Raw genomic sequence first — 21,229 nt, forward strand, 5'->3', positions numbered from 1 at the left:
TTGGCCAACTTCTAAATAGTTCCTTCTAAGGAGTGAACATTTTTTTCCTACAGGCTTTTAAAATAAAAAAAATCATGGCTGAATGTGAAAACTTTGTCCTAATACAATTTCATCTGAAATTTTATATTCTTTGACTCTAGGGGAAAAAAGAAAACAAACGGAAACAAATGAGAGCACAGGAATGGATATGAGGAGGAATAAAGCCAAGCAGTAGGCTGCCATACAGAAACACAGAGAATGGTTTCTATAAGGCAAACAAAGCCTGTCATGGGACAGGGAATAATAGGAGCTGGACCTGAAGATAAGTACCACACATCGTTAAAAAAATTCAATGTGAGAGGGAGACAAGAAGAACATAAATGTATATTCTTTTCCCTCCCTAAATGGCTTGATAACTAACTACATTGAGCTGACAAAGAAAATTGCTGTATCATATTGGTCAGTATAGCGATAGCAGGTAACTGGAAAAATAATCCCCTCCCTCTCCATCTTTTTTCTCCTATTTTGAGGAAGGAAAACAGATACTAGGAAAAGTCGGGGGAAAACATACCTTGTGGCAGTGAAAAGCTAATTATTTTGAGTCTGCTTTTAGGCTAGACTATTAAGTAGTCTAGAAATTATTTTAGAAGATTTATACCTGATTGGGGAAAATAGTTCAGTATATCAGACCCAGCAATCACTGGTCCACAGCTACATCTCATAATAAAGCATCCAACAAAGTTTTTAAAAAATTATTTAAACATGGTGGATGTTTTTAAAAAGTAATAGATAAAAGTAATAGATAATTGTAATTCAGCTTACTGCCTTTTTAAAAAAAAAAATTGACAAACAATGAAAAACAAGGCAGAAATATGGGATAAGAGACAAAAGACATTTTGTATAATTTTTTTTTTTTTTGCCAAAAAAAGGGTAATAATGCCTTTATAAACAAGTAAGCATGTAAGCTTAAATAGGCTGTATTGATATGAAAATTGTAACAATTTAAATCTGCTGTTGTTAGGGTATGAGATATCTGACCCAATCGCTATACTGGTTTTAAACTGTCCACAGAATCCAGGAAAATAATCTGGATAATGCAGATTTTAGAAAAAACAAACAAATAACAAAGTAGAGTTTCCTCTCAGTGACTTAATTCTGATACAATTAGACAACAGGAAAGAAAAATCTTTTAATATATTCTTTCCACTCCAGGTTTATTATTTTAGTTATAGATGTGACACTTACCACCCTCACCTGGTTGGAGATCCAGGGCAGGCAGGGACTCTGAATGCAGAAAATATAAGGTTGGACTAACAGTAAATAATACATAATTGTCGTGGCGTTCATCTAGGATGATGAGTACCAAATCTCCCACCTGAAAACTGAATAAAGGAATATCATTTTATTGCTCTAAAAAGTTACTATCACCCTTATCCTAAAAACTTTTAAGTACATATTCTGTAATGTTCAACTATGTATTGAAATATCAATGCAATGTTAATTTTCACATTTACATGATATATATATTTTTTATTCTACCCAGCTCCTAATGGAAGTGCCGATTATACATAGTAGATGTTCAAAGAATGATGTCAGCGACTGTCAGAAACCAAAAGTTTTTTAAAACAAAAAAAAAGCTTGGATGAAGGGTAGAAAAACCACCTACTATAGTTCGCCTAGTTATAGGAAGAAGATATTCATCCTATCCTTCCATGTTATAAGAAACATGACTTCTGAGGGCACAAGCTTACTTAGTCACAATGATAAAAAAATTACACTATTTCTCTAGTTTCCAAGTATATTTGCTTTTCAATTTGAGGGAAAAACCAATTGAGGTAGGTTCATGTTCTTAATTAGTTTTAAACAAGTCAATGGAAGTTTAGAATGAAGGCCTGAAATAAGTAAGGGAGCAAGGAAAGAAAGAAATGATATAAGTGCCTATGTGCTTTAAGTGGTGTCTGTCTCTTCAGAGTCTTTTGTAGAAATGTAGTTCGAAATAATAACAGGCCTTGAAAGTTACCCTTGAATTCCCTAGTCATCAAGATAATTTCATTTAGTAGGTCCTACACCTGATAAATCATCAAAATCACTGGGGAAGCTTCTAATGATAACAGTCTTTTATTCATTAATTGTTTATCCTATGAATACTCGTTGCTTACCCAACAATATGTGGTAGGCACTGCTTTGGCTAAACACCAGAAGATAAAATCTAAAAAGGTAGATGGGGCTTCTCTGAGGAAGTTTTTTAATTTGTTTTTAAGCTCATCTCTCTCTAATCTTTGAAAGACCATAAATTAATTTGATTTGATGTACAGCTGGTAGGTAAAGACAGATATCACCCTTTTAAATCAATGAAAAAAGATAAAATTCGAATGAGGTTAAAGTAAACACTGATATTTGACAACCAAAATTTGGTTAATAGATCTATTAAAGACTAAATAAAGGGTCTGTAAAAAATATTTAGTTTACTGATTTTTGTATCGGTACCAATGGGTATAGGAGACTGACCAGTGTTCATGAACTGCTAACAATACTTTTCTTTCTTATTACAGAGAGCCTCCTTTCAAATAGCCCACACCAAAAACTGATATATGACAATAGGGTAATTTGGCCCAGAAAGATTGTCTACTAAATTGTTCAATCAATTTAATAGTGTATTATGAATTTTTAGCAAACCAATAAAATGAAGTCTGAAAAAAATGAGAAAATGCTGCAACTTAAAAAATCAAGACTTTCCAATATAAAACGAAAAAAGACTATGGCAACAAATGAGATTTAAAAGATGGCACCGGCTGAAAAGTGAACTAGAGTCAAAAAGGCTCTAATTAATAATGATTAGAAATAATAATTAAAAAAAAAATAATTAAAAAAAAAAAAAAACTCTTGCTCAGTGGCCACCTTTAAGACCTTATTTCCAAAACTCTGGTTTCACATCTCTGCTTAGTGGCCTCTTCTAACTGAACGTCATATTAGTCCTTCATAATTGTCAAAGAAAGATTAGAAGAAAATTTAATTTTAATCCACAGATTGGAAATAAGAACAAAGGCACATTCATACCATGTTCTGAAATTCATTTCTTATTTGTTCCCACTTTTATTTTTAAAAGACTCAAAAAATGTTGAATTACTCTAAAAAAAACCCCTTGCTTTTCAATAAAAGATTTTTACAACAGTTCAATAAACCTATACTTGAAGGATTATAGTCACTAAAATATATTTTCATTAACAATTTAATATTATTCAGTTCAGTAAATTTTTTTCAGAGAAAAAAATACAAAATATAAATGAAATTACTTACTCTCTAATAGCTATCTTTTCCGAATGCCTTGAGGATACAGAAGACATGCTTTGAGACATCTAAAAATAAATGAACAGTTCATAAAACTTATAAAATTAAAGTACCACATATAGTTATTAGGCCCTTAAGGCAAAACCTTCTTCCACACATTCACATCTGTAGTCGCAGCTTTTAAGAGTCCAAAGTTATATGGTTCATTAATATAATTTCTTTCCTTCAACATTACTTTCAGTGGACAAATTTACCTACCTTTATGTTATTTTCTGAATCAAATTTGGCTAAATAAAAAACTGAATATAGAATATTTTATTTGTAATTACATATTTAATCTTAAAACTATTAGAGGAATAGAGATTGACATTTTTCGAGAAGGCTTTGAAAATTACAACACATCAGTTTCAAATCTTTCCTTTTGGCAAAACAACAAACCAACCAACAACCTCTTTAAGAAAAATCTTATTCGAAAGCCCAATATCTAACAATACTATGATGACTGAAATGAGGATAGGAGAATAAAGTTTTGGGAGTTGCTAAAATCTCTCCTCTCTCACCTCTAAGGCGACTCCTGATATGCCTCGGTCTAAAAACCCACTATTCTGAGCAAGCACTAAATAACGAAAGGACACTTACACTTCCCGAGCAGAGTAGGCATAAGGCCTAGCTGTAGAAATAAATGAAAGATAAATGAATTTCTCCTTGCTTATTATCTAATTTTGATAATCGGAATTTCTTCCGTTCCCTCTGAACATTATCTGGAATAATGCAGGGTCTTAATTAGTGTTTAAAAACAAAAGAGAAAGAGTAACAACAAATAATAAATAGAAAGGCCTAAAAGTGTAGAGCAACTGATTATCGAAATCATCCAAATGGTCTATGCTGCCAGTGAAGACAGGTTTCACCATCTATTTTTCAGAATATATTTAACTTTTAGATTTTTTAAAAAGCTTAAGTTTTTCATAAATTTATTATAAATGAGGGCTTAGACTTGAGAAAATACTATGTAAATACAGCTGTAAATCATTATGAAAATATGAGTGGGGAAGCGTGGGGTACTCTTTGGATCTGAAGGACAAAATTCTTTCATTCATAAACGTTTCCCAAGCATCTACTAGGTACTGTACCAGTTACCATTCTAGGAGCAAAGAATACAGCAGTGAACTAAAACCCTTGCCAAATAGAGTTTATATCCCATTGAAGATAGAGCATAAAACAAAATGCTGAGTGATGTCTGAGACGTCTTTTTGAAAAACAGTTTGATCTACTTATAGAACTACCAAATAGCCTTAAGATTATTTTGGTAATAAATTAATGACTGACGGACGATCTAATCACTATATGTAATTTCTGCTGTTCAAATACGAAATAAAGCAGATGTTTCCCTACAAGACACACCTTAAACTGTTCTATTTCCTTGTAAATTATAATTATTAGAATTTAAAAAATGAAGTAATTGCTTTGTTAAAATATGTAAGATTGACTGTAAAAATGACTGTACAAGTGCTTGGTTAAATTCACAAGGTGGAATAAAGCCAAAACAATTCAGCAGACCATACAGGGGTGCACCTCATGCAAGGTGTCAGGTTCAAACACCTTCGGTATGAAAAAAAAAAAAAAAAAAATACCACGAAAGGATATAATGTATTAATTATGCACTTGAGTGAACATGTTACTCTTCAAAAGAGTTATGAAGAGTACCTCTAACTTATTTCTGACTTAAGAATCTTAACTCGATGGTACACATTTAATTATGAAATCCTATGAGATTATATATTGTTAATAATCAGAAAAAACTGTCTTGATTTGTTCACTGCTTTAAAATTATATCAGGTAGGTACTTGGTCAGGTTCATAGTCAGAGACAGTATCTCTGACCTGAAGTCATCACTCTAAGAATCGCTTGTCATCAATTACCAACATGGCTCAACGAAAACCACTAAAAATAAATCAAATATCCTTCTGATAGAAGATCTTTATAACGGAATACAATGTAAAACATTTTTAAATGTTAAGATCAACTGAGCAAGAAAAAAACTTACCAGTCTTTGATTTAACCGCTTGTTTTCTTCTTCTTTCAATTGTAAGGTCTGTAGAAAAAAAAAAAAATAGATACCTGTGGTTTATCCTTATATATACTCAAATCTAAACATAATGATTATTAAAATATTCTTAATCTTCAGATTGATATTTAGTTCTAGAATCAAAGGTTAGTGGGAATATTCTATGAATCCTTTCCAATTGTTTTAATCATTCACTGGCTTAAAAGATAATTATTGCAATTTTAGTACATTTACCTAAGCCAAGGTTTCAAAGTTCAACATGAATTAGAAACATACCAACTGTGAATCTTGTAAATAAGTAATAAATATAAGAGATCTATCCCCAAAGACTTTGCTAGTATGTCTGGCCTAACAGGAGAAATCTGCAGTTACAGCATATACCCCAGTTGATTCTGATGTAGCTGATCATGTAAGCCTTTAATAATAAACAAACAAAAAATAAGCATGCTAGAATCCATTGTATGATTTCAACTAGATTCTTACCAATTAAGCTTGTAAAGAGCAAAAAAAAAATGTTGAAAATCTTAAAAGCCTACAGAATGAGAAGTGGTTTATAAACAAAGATATATTAAATTTGAATAAAAAATTACATATTATCTGATAGTATAACTGGAAGAAAACCCCTGTCATTTTTTTCCTGTTCATTTCAGTTAATCTCTAATAAAGAACATAACTTTTCTTCATTATTAAATTTTTCATTATTCATGCCCGATTCTAGTATTTAATGCTTTGTTTCTGAAATACGTAAAATTCATACTTATAATGTTTTAGTGAATTCTGAGCTATTATTGAATAAAACTTCTGTTCCATATATTTTATAAAGACCACTAACCTTTCCTCTAACACAGACTTCAATTATTGGGAAGATATAACAAATAAGAAGCCTGAAATAATATCGCCAATTGTTTAGCAACTTCTCAAAATACTAACTGCAAAAATAACTTTAAAAAGATCTAATTTATAAAAACAAATTGAGTATGTTTTCAACATAAGGTTTATTTAATTACATCCCCAGAGTGAACATATTAAACACTGTACTTCAAGAAAATAATTTACTTACTCGTTCTAACAGCATTATCCTCTGTTTTTCTTCAGATAGCATATGGATATTTTCTCTAAGAGAGATTGATTTTAGTTTAAGTCTTTTAAAATTCTAGACTTTATATTCTTCAATAACATTTTAGAAGTTTATTACTACAAAGCACTTTAAAATTAAGAATCTACGTTAAAATTTTAAAAAAGCAGCCTGTTTAAATTAGGGTACATTTCAATAGTGTGTATTTGTACCAGAAGTCTTGAACTCAGACCTATAAACCTTTTGGAACTATAAGCAAAACATTTTGTACATGCATTTTTTAGAATAATGTCTTTTACATTTCAAGATTTTCCCCCCAGGAATTAAAACCACTCTTCTTCCTATGTGTGAAAACATGTCAGCGATAGTGTAGTAGTTCTTCAAACTTATAAACAAAACAAAACAAAAATGCTACATGCCTTTGAGTAAGCTACAGATCTTAGTTTCAGTTTACAAAAATAAACCAAGTCTTCAAAAGTATATCTAAGTGGCTAAAATGTGCTATCACTATGCCATGTATGGATTTGCCTATCACACTAAAATATTCAAAAACTAATTAAAAAAGAAAAAAACAGTGTACAGGCTTTTGTTTTATATTATTTTTTATTGAGGCATAAAGAAAAAACTGTAAGATACTTAAAGTATATACATGATGGTTTGATATATGTATGTACAGAGAAAGGAGTCCCTCCTTCAAATTAGTTACCACGTTCATCCTTTTTTGGAGGGGAAAGGGGAACAACACTGAAGTTCTACTCACTGGCCAAATTTCAGCTATACAATACCGCGTTATCCCCTACAGTCATCATATTATACGTTCATCTTATAACCAAAAGTTTGCACCCTTTTACAATCTCTCCCTATTCCCCTATCCCCAGTCCCTGGCAACCACTTTTCTACAGTTTCTATGAGTTTGACTTAAAAAATAAATAAATAAATAAAAGATTCCACATATCATTAGAGATACCATGAAGTATTTGTCTCTCTGTCTGGCTTATTTCACTTAGCATAATGTTCTTCAGGTTCACCCACATCACTGCAAAATGCAGGATTTCCTTCTTTCTCAGGGCTAAATAATAATTCATTATGAGTGTGTGTGTGTGTGTGTGTGTGTGTGTGTGTATATAATTTTCTTACTCCATTTATCCATTCATGAACACCTAGGAGGTTCTCATATCTTGGTTACTGTGAATAATGCTGCAAAGAACATGGATGTACATCTCTTTGAGATAATGGCTTCATTTCCTTTGGATATATACCCAGAGATGGGATTGCTGGATCATATGGTAGTTCTATTTTTAATTTCCTAAGGAGCCTCCATACTGTTTTCTATAATGGCTGTATCAGTTTACATTCCCACCAACAGTGCACAAGGGTTCCCATGTCTCCACATCCTTGCCAGCATTTTGATAACAGCCATTCTAATAGATATGAGGTGGTATCTCATTATGGTTTTATCTGATTTGTTATCTCTTGCCTTTTTGATAACACACATCCTAACAGGTCTGAGATGATTAATGTCTCATTGTGATTTTGATTTGTATTTTCCTAATAATTAGTGATGTTGAACACTTTTTCATGTACTGACTTGCAATTTGCATGTCTTCTTTGAAAAATTATCTATCCAGGTCCTTAGCCCACTTTTTAATCGACTTGCTTTTGGTGTGTGTGTGCGTGTGTGTGCGTGTGTGTGTGTTACGTTGTGTGAGTTCTTTACATATTTCAGACATTAACAATTTATAAGATATGTGATTTACAAATATTTTCTCTCAACCTATTCCATAAGTTGACTTTTCATTTTGTTGATGGTTTTCTTTTTAGTTTAATATAGTCCCACTTGTTTGTTCTTCTTGTTGTCTGTGTAACATCCAAAAAAATCACTGCCAAGACCAATGTTAAGGAGCTTATCCCCTATATTTCTGACAAATTTTATGGTTTCAGGTTTTATGTTCAAGTCCTTATCAATTTAGAGTTTATTTTTATGTATGGTATAAGACAGGTTCAGTTTCATTCTTTTACATGTGACTATCCAGTTTTCCCAACATCATTTATTGAAGAAACTCTCCTTTCCAATTATTGGCTCCCTCATCAAATATAGCTGACCATAAATGCAGGTATTTCTTTCTGGGCTCTCTATTCTGTTCCATTGAGTTATCTGTCTGTTTTTATGCCAATAGCATACTGTTTGATTACTATAACGCTGTAATATAGTTTGAAATCAAGAAGTGTGATACCTCCAGCCTTGTTCTTGCTCAAGACTGCTTTGGCTATTCAGGGTCTTTTATAAATCTATATGAATTTTAAGACTGCTTTTTTCTTTCTCTATTCCAATGCCACTGACATTTTGGCAGACACTGTACTGAATCTGTATATTGCTTTGGGTAGTATGGACATTTTAATGATGTTAATTCTTCCAATCCAAGAACATGGGATATCTTTCCATTTATTTGTGTTTTCTTCAATTTCTTTCATCAAATACAAATATGATTCTTTGTATTTCTGAGGTATTAGCTGCAGTATAGGGCTTTTATAATTTTCAGTGTACAAATCTTTCCCTTGCTTGGCTAAATTTATTCCTAAATATTTATTCTTTTTGATGCAACTGTAAATAGAATTGTTTCCTTAAATTCTTTTAGATAGTTTATTGTTAGTGAACAGAAACACAAATGATTTCTGTATATTGATTTTGTAACTTACAAATTGACTGAATGCATTTATTCTAGTTTTAATGGCTTCCTGGTAGAGTCTTTAGGGTTTTTTATATATAATGTCATGTCATCTACAAATTTTACTTCTTCTTTTCTAACTTGGATGCCTTTTATTTACTTTTCTTGTCTAATTGCTCTGGTTAGGACTTCCAGTATACTATGGTGATGCTGAAGTTTGCCGAATACTTTTTTCTATGTCTACTGAGATGATTACATAATTTTTACCCTTTGTTAATGTGATATGTCACTGATTGATTTGTAGATGTTGAACCATCCTATATCCCTGGAGTAAATCTCAATTGATCATGATGCATGACCCTTTTATGTGTGGTTTAATTCAATTGACTAATATTTTAAAGAGGATTTCTGCATCTATGTTCAACTGAAATAATGGCCTAAAATTTTCTCTTCTCATAGTGTTATTGTCAGGCTTTGGTATCAGAGTAATACTGGCCTCATAAAATGAGTTTGGTAGTGTTCTTTATTATGTTTTTGAAGCATTTCAGAAGTTTGGTATTAGATCTTTTTTAAATAATATTTGGTAGAACTCACCTGTAAAGCTATTTGGTCCTGGATTTTTCTTTGTGGGGAGGTTTTTGATTATTGATCCAATCTCCTTACTAGTAATTGGTCTGTTTGAATTTTCTATTTCTTCATTATTCTGTCTTGGAAGGTTGCATGTTTCTAGGAATTTATCCATTTCTTCTAGGTTGCCCAATTTGTTGGCTTATAACTGTTCATAGGGGATTCTTATGATTCTTTGTATTTCTGAGGTATTAGCTGCAGTATAGGGCTTTTAAATTCTTCTGCAGGTATAACTGCTCAATTATATTTTAAGTAATGACTAAAAGCAGGAACTGTATCTTCTTCTAAATGTTAATTCTTATAGGAAGAGACTCAGACTAATCTAAAGTCACAAAGATTTACTCCTATAAGAGTTTTATAACTTTAGCTTTTACATTTTAAGTCTATGATCCATTTAAGTTTATTTGTATTGTATGGTAAAGAACCAATTCATTCTTTTCTATGTCCAGCTGTCACAGCAAGAGTAGATAACCTTTTTCTTGATTTTAGGAGAAAAGCATTCAGTCTTTTCACCATTAAGTACAATCTTAGTTGTGAGTTTTCACAGATGCATTTTATTAGGTTGAGGAAGTTCTCTTCAATTCCTAGTTTGTAAATGCTTTTATAATGAAAGGCTGCTGTATTCTGTAAAATGCTTTCTCTTTATCCATTGATATTGATATGGTTTATTACATATATTGATTTTCAGATATTAAACCAACTTGTATTGCTGCAATAAATCCAGTATGCATCTCTTTTGCATATTGCTGGATTCAGTTTATTAGTATTTTATTGAGAATATCTGTCTCTATAGTTATAAAAAATATTTTTTAAATACAGAAATGAATTTATTGATGTGGAGTTTCTGATTCAGTAGGACAACATGAATCCCAAGATTTTAATTTCTAAGAAATTTAATGGTAATTTTGGTGTTGCTCATTTAAGATGACTGTACTAATCTAGTGTTTCTAATTCTAAAACGAACAGTTCTGTTCTATAATTTTAGAAAAACAAATAGAAAATTAAGGGAGATTTCTAAATTAGGTTAAAACAGATGGAAACCCAGCCCATATGAAAAGCAATCAAGAAAGGACCAAGTTTGCATTACTAGCCCTAACCTTGTTTTTTCCTTTTTAGCTCTACTGAGCTATAACTGATATGCAAAACCTGTACATATTTAATGTATACATCTTGATGAGTTTGGACATATGCATATAACCGATGATATCATCACAACCAAGGAATTAAAACTATCTAATTTCAAAAATGTGTGTGTGAGAGAGAGACAGAGACAGAAAGAGACAGAGACAGAGAGATTAGATTGAAAGGTACTGATATTCTTTTCTTGAGATATATTTTGATTCTGGTATCGGCGTAATATTGATATCAAAGAATATATTGAGTTCTCTCCTCTTCTTTTTTTTGGAAAAGATTATGAAGAACTAGCGCTGATTACTTAAATGTTTGATACTTTGTACTTCCCTACTCTACATTTAGTCTTCTATTTTAAGAAATTCTATAAGTTAATAACATTTTTAGTCTTTCAATAGCTGTAATATTTTTTGGTATCTACTGTAAAATATGGTTTAACCTCCACCAATGGGGTAGCTAATTACTCCAATGTCTCATTTCTTTTTCCAAACTGATTTAAAATGCCATAATTATATTTTCATATACCCATGGGTTTATTTCAAGACTACCAATCCTAGTAATCTATTTACTTGTGACTTTACCAAAAAATATGCTGGCTTAATTATTATCTACATAACTTAAGACTATATCTTAATACCTAGCAATATAAATTCCTACGTAGTGCTTTTTTAAAAAAATTGTTATCAACTATTTTTGCATGTTTATTTTTCTATATGAATTTTAATTGGGAATAGAATAAATAACTGAATAAATCTGATATGAAAATGGTATCTTTACAATACTGTATTTCCATCCATCATTAACTTTCATGCCTTTTAATATCTTTCATAAAATTCTGTAGTTTTCTCCAAAAGGGTCTTATACAGTTTTTGTTAAATTCATTACTAACAAATCATTTCCTTGAATATTTTTTGGAATCTTTTATGTATATATACAAATCAGCTTTTGCTGGTCAATATGCGAACCGCTCTTCTTTTGATACATCTTTGACCTATACTTTGATGTAGTCTTATTATTTCTAATAGTTTTGTTAGGTCTTTGTGGTTTGAAAAGAATATTATCTTGAAACAATGCAGTTCAGCCTTTACTTGCCAATATTTATTGTTTATTATACTGTCGCACTGAATAGTGATGGTAACGGATGACATCTTTCATTCTTTCTAAATTATGGAAAATACGTCTATATATTTCAACATTAAATATGATGTTTGCTATATGTGTCTCATATATACCCTCAAAATAAGAATTCCTCTCTATTTCTGGTTTGCTAAGGTTTTTAAAAAATACTATTTTAAATTAACAAGCACTGAATTTTTATCAATTGCCATTTCTGTATCTACTGAGATGACCATATAATTCCTTCTCATATGATCAGTAAATACGTTTACATTGAGAGATATTCTAACGTTTAACTATTATTATTGCATTCCTGAAATATTTCATTGAGTCATGCTAAATGTATCATCTTCGTACTCCATGGTTATTAAATATGATAAAATTGTCTTCAGGATTTTTTACATCTATATTCACAAGCGAGATTAACCAATATCTTAGTCTCTATTAATTTTTAAAACCATATGTGGGGGCATTTGAGATCTTGCTCCCCAGCATACGTCATCAGTTTGTCTCAAATAAACTCTTATAAAAATTCTCTAAAAAATAAATAAATAAATAAATGAAATAAAAAAAATAAAACTATACTTGTGGTTATGATTTTATTCATTCCATAATTTATTGGTACCTTTTTATTTAATCATTTTATTAAAGCTCATTTATTTTTAGTAATTTCTTTTAATGAATGTTCTTTAGGTTATATAGTTCTCTCAGTGTAGCACTTTAATTGTATCTCTCATTTCTGATACCTGTTTAGTCTTTATTAGCTCAATTTTCATTTTCCTATCAATGTCTATGTACAGATGTGAATATATAGGTATTCAAATTTCCATATAAACTTCTATTTTTGTTAGTTTTAATATTATTGTTTGTGTTCAGTGGACTGAATTATATTAATATTTAGAACTCTGAGACCTTTGTTGATAATTTTAACTATTTTTCTATTGCTTTATTTAGTATTTACTTCATTGTTTCCTGAGAGCAAGAAGTATCATACCCTAACTGTGGCTCTAAAAAGTTCTCATTTTAGTTTTTTGATTCATACAAACCATTTTTGATTCACAGAAAACTGATCAAAGTCACATTTTTAAGCACTAATTAACAACTAATTACTTATGGTGAACTATGCCTTCTCCATATATGAAATTTCCTCTTTAATTTTTTAAAACCTTTGCATTAGGTCGCTTGGGTATTTTTTCATTATTATTTGCCTTTTATATCATTCTCAATCACATTACATTAAACATTCTGTATCATTTTTCTTTAGATGTTTCTCTTGTACACAGAATGCAATTAAATGCTTTTTTCCCCTGACGGTTTTTTGTTGATAGGTTGGTTTACTTTTTCACATACATTTGGACTTATTTCTGTCATTTATGTTTTCTAATACCATGGTCTCTTTATGTGTTTATGCTCTGCCTTTTTAAATAAGTTACATTTATTTGTTCTGTTTTTCACATACGTTCTTAAGCCTCATACTTTTCCAGGACTCAATTTAACCAGTTTCTACTCGTTTCTTTTGAACTAAACAGAAAACTATATATATTTTTAAGTTTCAAAAAACTATCCTGCATTCTTTCACCCAATACACTTTCACCAAAATGAATATATTCATTACTACAGTAATGCTTTTTCCTCCTAGATAACAAACATCAAAGTTTAATCACTCCCTCTAAATAAGAATAGTTTAACACTACTGCAGTGATACTTATCCTGGCAGCCTAAGAAACATTTTGCACATATATAGTATGAAAACATGCCAAAGTGATTCATACAGACACAGAATCAGTACTGTTAAAATATTCCTCATACTTATAGGTTAAAGAATTAAAATATCATAACTCTAAGATATATGTGCTATGGACAACCAGTAGTGCTAAATATATTTCCTATCTTCAGAAATTTTATCTTACAGAAATGCAATGGTGGTTTAAAAGCCTGTATTGCTTAAGACAGTTGAAGACAGGTGTACTTACTGTACAGACATCATGCTTGTCTCCATTGCCGAATCCACTCTTCCTTCCTCTTGGGTTTCTATGGCCGATCTTTCTGTTTCACCTGGGAGTTCGGGCGCACAAGCTCCATAAAGTTCTGGGGCTGTAGCTACAAATGCTGATGGAACAAAACTGCTACCACGCAACTTACTGACCTCTTCTTCAAGTTTTTTCTTTTCTTCAAGCAATCGAGCTCGATCTTCAGATAGAGACTCTATCAAATCTGAAGGATATCCCAAGTTGAAATAAGCATTACAAAACATTTCAAATTAATTTTTTTAGTTTTAAAAAAGAATTCAAAATATCGTATTACAAAGTATTGCTAACCTTTATCTCGCTCTTGCTGTTGCATTGTACTTTTCAACTTATCATTAAGATCATTGATTATGTTTTCTTTTCTCATTTTCTCTCTTGTTAAAACAGTGTTAAAATTGGTCTGGAACGACAGAAAGATGAGTACTTAAATTATCTGCATGCACATAGCAGCTAGAGCTAAAGAAAATAAACTTGCAAATATTTTGAAATGGTGCATTTACATGTGGAGAAAATAAAGTGCAATTTACAAATTACATTTATTTTTAAATAGAAATGCTATACTGTGGTAAATAAAACATTATTATATTTTCCTAATTCCATATTAAGATATCATTATTGACCACATATTTATTGTCAGAGGAAAAGAGCAATAGCAAATGATTTTAAAATTTGGGGGAAAGAAAGAAAAATGGTCAATAAATTAGCAGGTGTTGTTATACACTTTCCTTTTTTTTTTTTTTTAGTAATCTTCCTGCTTCGGGACTCTTCTTTGTTTTTAGTTAAATCTGGATTGCAATAATAATATTTCTGAGATGACTTTAACTCATCTCCATCTCTTATCTGGTTATTTGTAATGGACACTGCACCTCTGCTTTATAATGGCTACACTTGTTACTCCTCAAGTTTTATAAAAACTTTCTTAGTGTGAAGCTCACGTATCCAAATGCTTGCATAGATCTAACTGTACCATTTCTTTTATAAAGATGGCTGAATTGTCAAAAACGTAATTATAAGATCTCCATTAAGTTCTTGAAACTTAAGAGCAATAGATAATGAAAGTATCTAAATTGACTTTTTCTATCTTCCCAGAATTTCCAATTCCAAAATTAAGAGTCTATGATCCTTTAATCAATGCAAAATGCCAATAATACTGGTAACAGGGAGATTTAACAAGAATATGGCATTTTTAGATCAAAATTAGTGAATTAAATATTGAGTTAAATGTCCTTTCTAGCCAGAAAGCATGAGGGAAGATCCCTCAAAAGGTATATTCATGATATGTGTTTGTATTAAGCTGTTTCTATACATATTATTCATGTACAGAAAATTAATAAACATTTATGAAGTATACTAGTCATTTTATTTATTTTCATGATCTTTACTGTTTCTGTAATATGAAACAGATTTTTAGAAAAATTAACATAATTTATAATAAACATATTAGAATCCAGGGTAGTTAAGAACCAACTAAGTTCAAGTCACCCATATAAAAGTAGTCACAAGTCAACTTCAATTACTACAACTTAACATCGACTATTTTAAATTGGAAGAGACTTTGGAAGGCATCTCTCCTCATCTCATTTTACAAATATTAAAAGAAGCCTTAAAATAAGAACTAAATTTAAATGAGATAGCTGCCAATATTATAATTTTGGTTTCAGTCAGCTAATTCATCCCTTAATTTTGTAAATCTAGAAGTACCAATGCTAACAAAGGAGCATACAGAGAAAAAGGCAAGACAGTAAAAGATCTATTTTATACATAATGAATCATGCAAAATAAAAAGGTATGTACAGAGTCAGATTTTTAAATAACAGACATATCGATTTCCTTGTTTTCCGTGAAGCCTTTTTTTGGTTACACTTTCTCATTCCTCTATTTCAGGCTCTTCTTTCTTTCCTCAGGTCTTAAAAAATAAAGTTCCCAAGAGTTTTGAGCAACATTTCCGTATTTTCTTTCTGTTCCCTGATTGCCTTTTTCTAAATTCTAAAAATATAATTTAAAAATACCATTTTAGGAAAAGGAAAACAACACATATTAAATGTGTTTATCAGCTATAACATGTGAATCAGTTCCAGAAAAGTATTCCTCGGGATACAAAAGGTACGTAGATATTACCCCTGGCCTGAATTACAGCAGCAGACACCTGACTGCTCCTACACGTGCCCAGGTCTTGCAGTCCTCTACTCCACATCCTAGGGAGCAATCTTTATTAAGTGTAACCCAATTGTGTCATTCCTTTATTTCCTCTTCAACTGCTGTCCAGAACCGCAGGTGAAGTACAAACTCCTTGACAATGCATGCTATAGTCCTTAATGGTCTGGCCTCTACTTACTTCACAAGATTTACCACTCACCCGTGATCAGTAAGTAAATCAGCAATATTCAACAAAAGTCAACTGTAATATACCAACAGTCTATCATATGCATAAGAATTATAGAAAATGCAAAAAATGTGTACTGATCAGCACGTAATTTAGAAAATGTTGGAGTTTAATATCTAAGTATTAGTATTAATCCTTTCATTTTGCAATAAAACTAATCTGAATTTTAAAGAGGTTAAATGATGTATACAAGATAACATAGGTAGTTAGAAATTAGAAAAGTCACATTTCCTAATTTTTAATCGAGGACTATTTCATTTGGAAGAACTTACCTATATCGCATAATGACCTTATAAGAAATCATCAATTGCACAAAGAAATTATATTTGCTAATTTATGTTTACTTACTTTAGCTTAAAATAATGAAATGGGGGCAGAACATACCTGTTGTTCAGCAATCAAAGATGTTCGAACATTTTGCATTTCTTCATTCTTTTTTTTCTCTTGCTCTTCAAGTTGTTCTAGAAACTTAGCTTTTTCTTCCTGAAGCTTTTCTTGAAGTTCAGCAACTAGGCTTGAAGAATCTTCTCTGGTGGATTCAATGGCAGAACTTGAACGTTAAATAAAAGTATTAATATTTTTTTCAAAATTGTAGATGTTACCCCAAATGTATCAAATATTGTAGCTAGTTGACATCAGAAAGGCTATAGATCTTCCTTAAACCTAACAGTAGTTAACTGGTGTTAAAAATATGCAAATCCTCTTCTTTTTATCTACCAAAGGAAGGTGAACAAGTAAAACAGAAAAGTTTCATAGATTATAAACTCTCAAACGCCAACATGGCTGAATGACTGTATCTGCTTCTACCTACAAATAGTAATGTTTTCAATATAAAAATCAATATACCTCTCAAGAGCTCAGCTTCAAATTTCAGTTTTACTATTCCTACAACTGCCAAACTACATGATAACTGAGAGGTAAAAATCTGAAGATTATATATGTTGAAAAGTTTTCCAATATTTATATAGTTTTGAGCTCATTTTGTTAGCTAATGGATAAATGACACAAAACTAAAGCTGAACTTAAATGTTCACACACAGCGAATCTACATATTCCTGAATTCATATTCATTTTCCTCAAAACCTGCTAACCCCTTTGGGGTTGCTGACAAAGCACCAGATAACAGAAGAGGGCAATGCAAGGAGAAAAGTATGAACACAAGTATCACTATTATAATTGCCGGCATAGAAGTTACTCTTATCTACTTTCAACCTAATAATCCTTTATATCTAAGTTTGTCCAAGAAGTAGATAATTACATACAAGGTATTAGAATTTGCTAAGTCACAGGAAAAGTCACCCCATGTTAGTAAATATTCCCAAATTACTTGAGCAACTAGGCCAATTGATTTTTTTATATGTGCACTTACCAAGTTTAAAAGAAAACTTAACAAAAAAAGCCGCCCCAATCCCCAAAAAAACAAAAAATAAAAAAACCCAACCTTCAAAAAATTAAAAACAAAAAAAAGCCCGGAAAATAAAATTAAAAAACCGAAAAAATTGGTAACAAGTGAAAACTTCTACACTATTATACATGGAACTTGAAATAAAGCATCTTTAGTTGCGTTTCCCCACCATTAATAAACTATGTGTATAGCAAAAGGTTCTATTATACCCAGGATTTCTAGTAACTAGGAAATCTGCACTGAATACAAACTAGACTGTCTTGATGCTAGAATTCTCTTACCACTGACTATATTAGATTTGGGTCTAGTAAACAATTACTTTTTTATCTTGAGTTTTTTTTAAACTCATCTCTTGAGATTAAAAAATTAGATTAAAATTTAAAAATTCAAATGCTGCTGTACTTCCCTAGATCCATATCAAGTACCCCTGGAAGCATGGCTGTGAAAAGTGTACTAAATAGATTTTCAGATATATGCAAACCACACACATTTGCATTTTTTTTTTTTTTTGTACACGGATGTATAAGAAAGCTCTTTCCTCTAAATTCTCAAAACTAATGCATACTATCGATTTATCTTTCCCAGTTATATGTTATTTTAATTTTACATTTCCTTAATCTCAAGTAGACTGAACAGCTATTTGCATATAGGCTATTCACACTTTTATTTTTTAGTTAAGTATAGCTAGTATACGATCTCATATTGGTTATATTAGTTTCACGTGTACATCACATTTTTTATACTTTATGATGTGATCACCCCACTCACTCACTGTGTCACTGAGTAAACCGACCACAATATTACTGACCACACTTGCCCTCCCTTTGGGCTGTTTCTGAAAGTCTGGTTTTTTTTTTGCTTAATCTGTCTATTCATATCCTTTGCTCATTTTTCTAATGGATTGTTTGATCTGTTTTTAATTTGACTTGTGGGAGTTTTTCCTCTGTAAGGCAGAGAAGCTGATAACTATATTCAGAATTCCCAGGAAGTTCTGGGGGTTGAAATTTGTCAATGAAAGATACCACACAAAATCTGGAATGCTGAAGAGAAAGTCCATCATTCTCCAGAGGTGGCTGTGCTCAGACATGTGGGCAACTTAAGATTCAGAAGAGGTTTCTAAGTAACTTCTTCTGCATTGGTGTTTCAACAGTTAATTGGTAGAAGTCCTAAAAATTGTAGCAGTTTCCTGATTAGTCATCAACGTCAGTGCTTCAGATGACTTTGAACCTAGATATTTCCAGGACTTTCACTCTCTTACCCTTCACCCCCATTGCCCAGTTCTCCCAAAGCTCATTTGACTTCTAATATTAGATCCTTTATTCCTGAAATACTTACAACAGGTTCTATTCTTTAAGCTCAATCCAGACAGATACAAATATGATCCTAGAGGAAAAAACTATAAAGATAGGAATCTGGAATTCTCTGATCTGCTTCGATCTGAAGGCAGCAGTGGCCTCACCACCAGTGTAAAATGGAACTCTGGCAGACTATGGCAAAATAGCTGACACCTGTAGTTGTCTGGGATCAAGTGACTAAAAAAGGCAAGGTTTTGGAGATGTCCCAGCTGTCTCTCCAAATCCCACCAAACTCCCTTACCAGCAGCAGCCTCTTCTCCCTTATCTGTGGAGATTAGTGTCACCTTACCTGAAGTTCCCTTCTCAACAAGTTGATCCTTCTTCTCAACAACCTCTCCCACCATTTCATTACTTCCAGACCCATTGCTACTTTCAAATCCTCAGGTTCCAGGGGAGTTAAAAATCTAACCAAAGAAGTACTGCAATTGCAAGATTTTTCACTTATAGGAAGTATTTATGGGAATAGATCCAATGAAAGCACAAGAACGACAAACAACGCCGAATGTTAGCAATTAACTTTGCTAGGCTGACTGCCTGAAACCGGGACCCAATGGACGTTAAACAAAAATGTCAAAATGAGATCATCTGTACCACAGGTAGGCAATCAATGGCCTGCAGGCCAGATCCAGCCTGTTATCTGTTTGTGTTATTAAAGTTTTAGTGGGTTATAGCCCCACCCATTTATGTTGTTTCACTCTTCTCATGACAGCAAAGCTGAGTAGCTCGGCTTAGATAGAGACCATCTGGCCCATAAAGCCTAAGATATTTACCGTGTGGCCCTTTAAAGAAATTTGTCAACCATTCTCTAGATTCATGAGTCTCAAAGTATGATCAATCCACAGAACCCTGGGGGTAATTAGAACACTTTTGGGAGATCGATAAGGTCAAAACTATTTTCATAATAACACTAAGATGATATTGTATTTGCCTTTATACCTTGGTGACATATGCACAGATGATAAAACCGCTGACACCCTAACATAAATTAAAAGATAGTAACACCAAACTGTACTTGGAGTCATCATATCTTTACTTCAAGGTACTCAAAATGAAAAAGGCGGCAAGTGTATTTTGGAATGACCTTGATGTAGAAAAAATTATTAATATTATTGAATTCTGACAACTTGAATATAATTTTTTTAAATAGTGTGAAAAAATGACAAGTACACATAAAGCACTTCTGCCACTTACAAAGTATGTTTGTCTCATGGGAAAGTACTTGTACAACTGTTTTAGCTGTGTGCTGAACTAGCTGCTTTTTCATGCTATACTTTCTATTTGAAAAATGACAACCTGTGGTTGTTTAGACTTGGATTTTTCATACATATTTTCTCAAAAATGATCAATGTGAGCCTGTTATTTTAATAAACTGACAGAATTTGTTACCAATGATAAAATGTGACTCTTTCAAAATTAAAATTTAGAAAACTTCTATCTACCACTATGAGCTTGAGAGCTTCCCAGTACCTAAGGTCTTTCATATAAAATCTGTATGTATGTTTTACAAAAGTGATTTATCTGTTAATAAAACGTGTCAACATATGCAAAATCTGCATTACTCGGTGAACCAGTGTTTTTCAAATGACCAATTCACTGGGCTATAAAATCATGCATGGGTAAAATATCCATTCAAAGTGCAACATAGTTCAATGGATATTAGCATAAAGAGTATAAAAAAATCCACTGACAAGGATTTATATTCCACAATGAAAAAGAAATGATCATTTGTTGCATTCTGACTTAGTGTCAAGGAAAAATATCCACAATTATCTGAAAAAGCAACTTAGACACACCTCTCTTTCCAAGTCCATATAAGTAAAAGATTGGATTTTCCATATACTTCGAGCAAAATATACTACAATAGATTGGATGTAGAAGTAGCAATGAGAACCCACTAAGCCAAACACAGATTTGCAAATATATAAAACAATGCAACTTGTCTCATTAATTTTCACCGTAGGCAAGTTTTCATTAAAAAATCTTACTTATGCTAACACGTAGATTTATTATTTTAAAATGACTAAACATTTTTTAAATTTGTTTTAATTTCTCATACAGAAAATATTGATAGATATAATCCATATAAAAAATAACTGCAGTCCTCAATAATTT

The 21,229-nt window shown here is 31.6% G+C and overlaps 1 protein-coding gene across 1 annotated transcript in view; it reads right to left on the minus strand.

Annotated features, from left to right (window-relative positions):
• RB1CC1 (RB1 inducible coiled-coil 1) overlaps positions 1-21,229 on the minus strand; it is an 80,699-nt gene that overhangs the window by 4,539 nt on the left and 54,931 nt on the right. Inside the window, exons 16-22 of the mRNA XM_011359199.2 lie at positions 16,742-16,907; positions 14,266-14,374; positions 13,921-14,161; positions 6,393-6,447; positions 5,312-5,359; positions 3,277-3,335; positions 1,208-1,361 (exon numbers count right to left, since the gene is read on the minus strand). Of these exons, the coding sequence (XP_011357501.1) occupies positions 1,208-1,361; positions 3,277-3,335; positions 5,312-5,359; positions 6,393-6,447; positions 13,921-14,161; positions 14,266-14,374; positions 16,742-16,907 (832 nt within the window). The remainder of the gene's footprint in view (positions 1-1,207; positions 1,362-3,276; positions 3,336-5,311; positions 5,360-6,392; positions 6,448-13,920; positions 14,162-14,265; positions 14,375-16,741; positions 16,908-21,229) is intronic.

This window comes from Pteropus vampyrus, unplaced genomic scaffold (genome assembly GCF_000151845.1).
Source record: "Pteropus vampyrus isolate Shadow unplaced genomic scaffold, Pvam_2.0 Scaffold45, whole genome shotgun sequence".
In the NCBI taxonomy this organism is placed as follows: domain Eukaryota; kingdom Metazoa; phylum Chordata; class Mammalia; order Chiroptera; family Pteropodidae; genus Pteropus; species Pteropus vampyrus.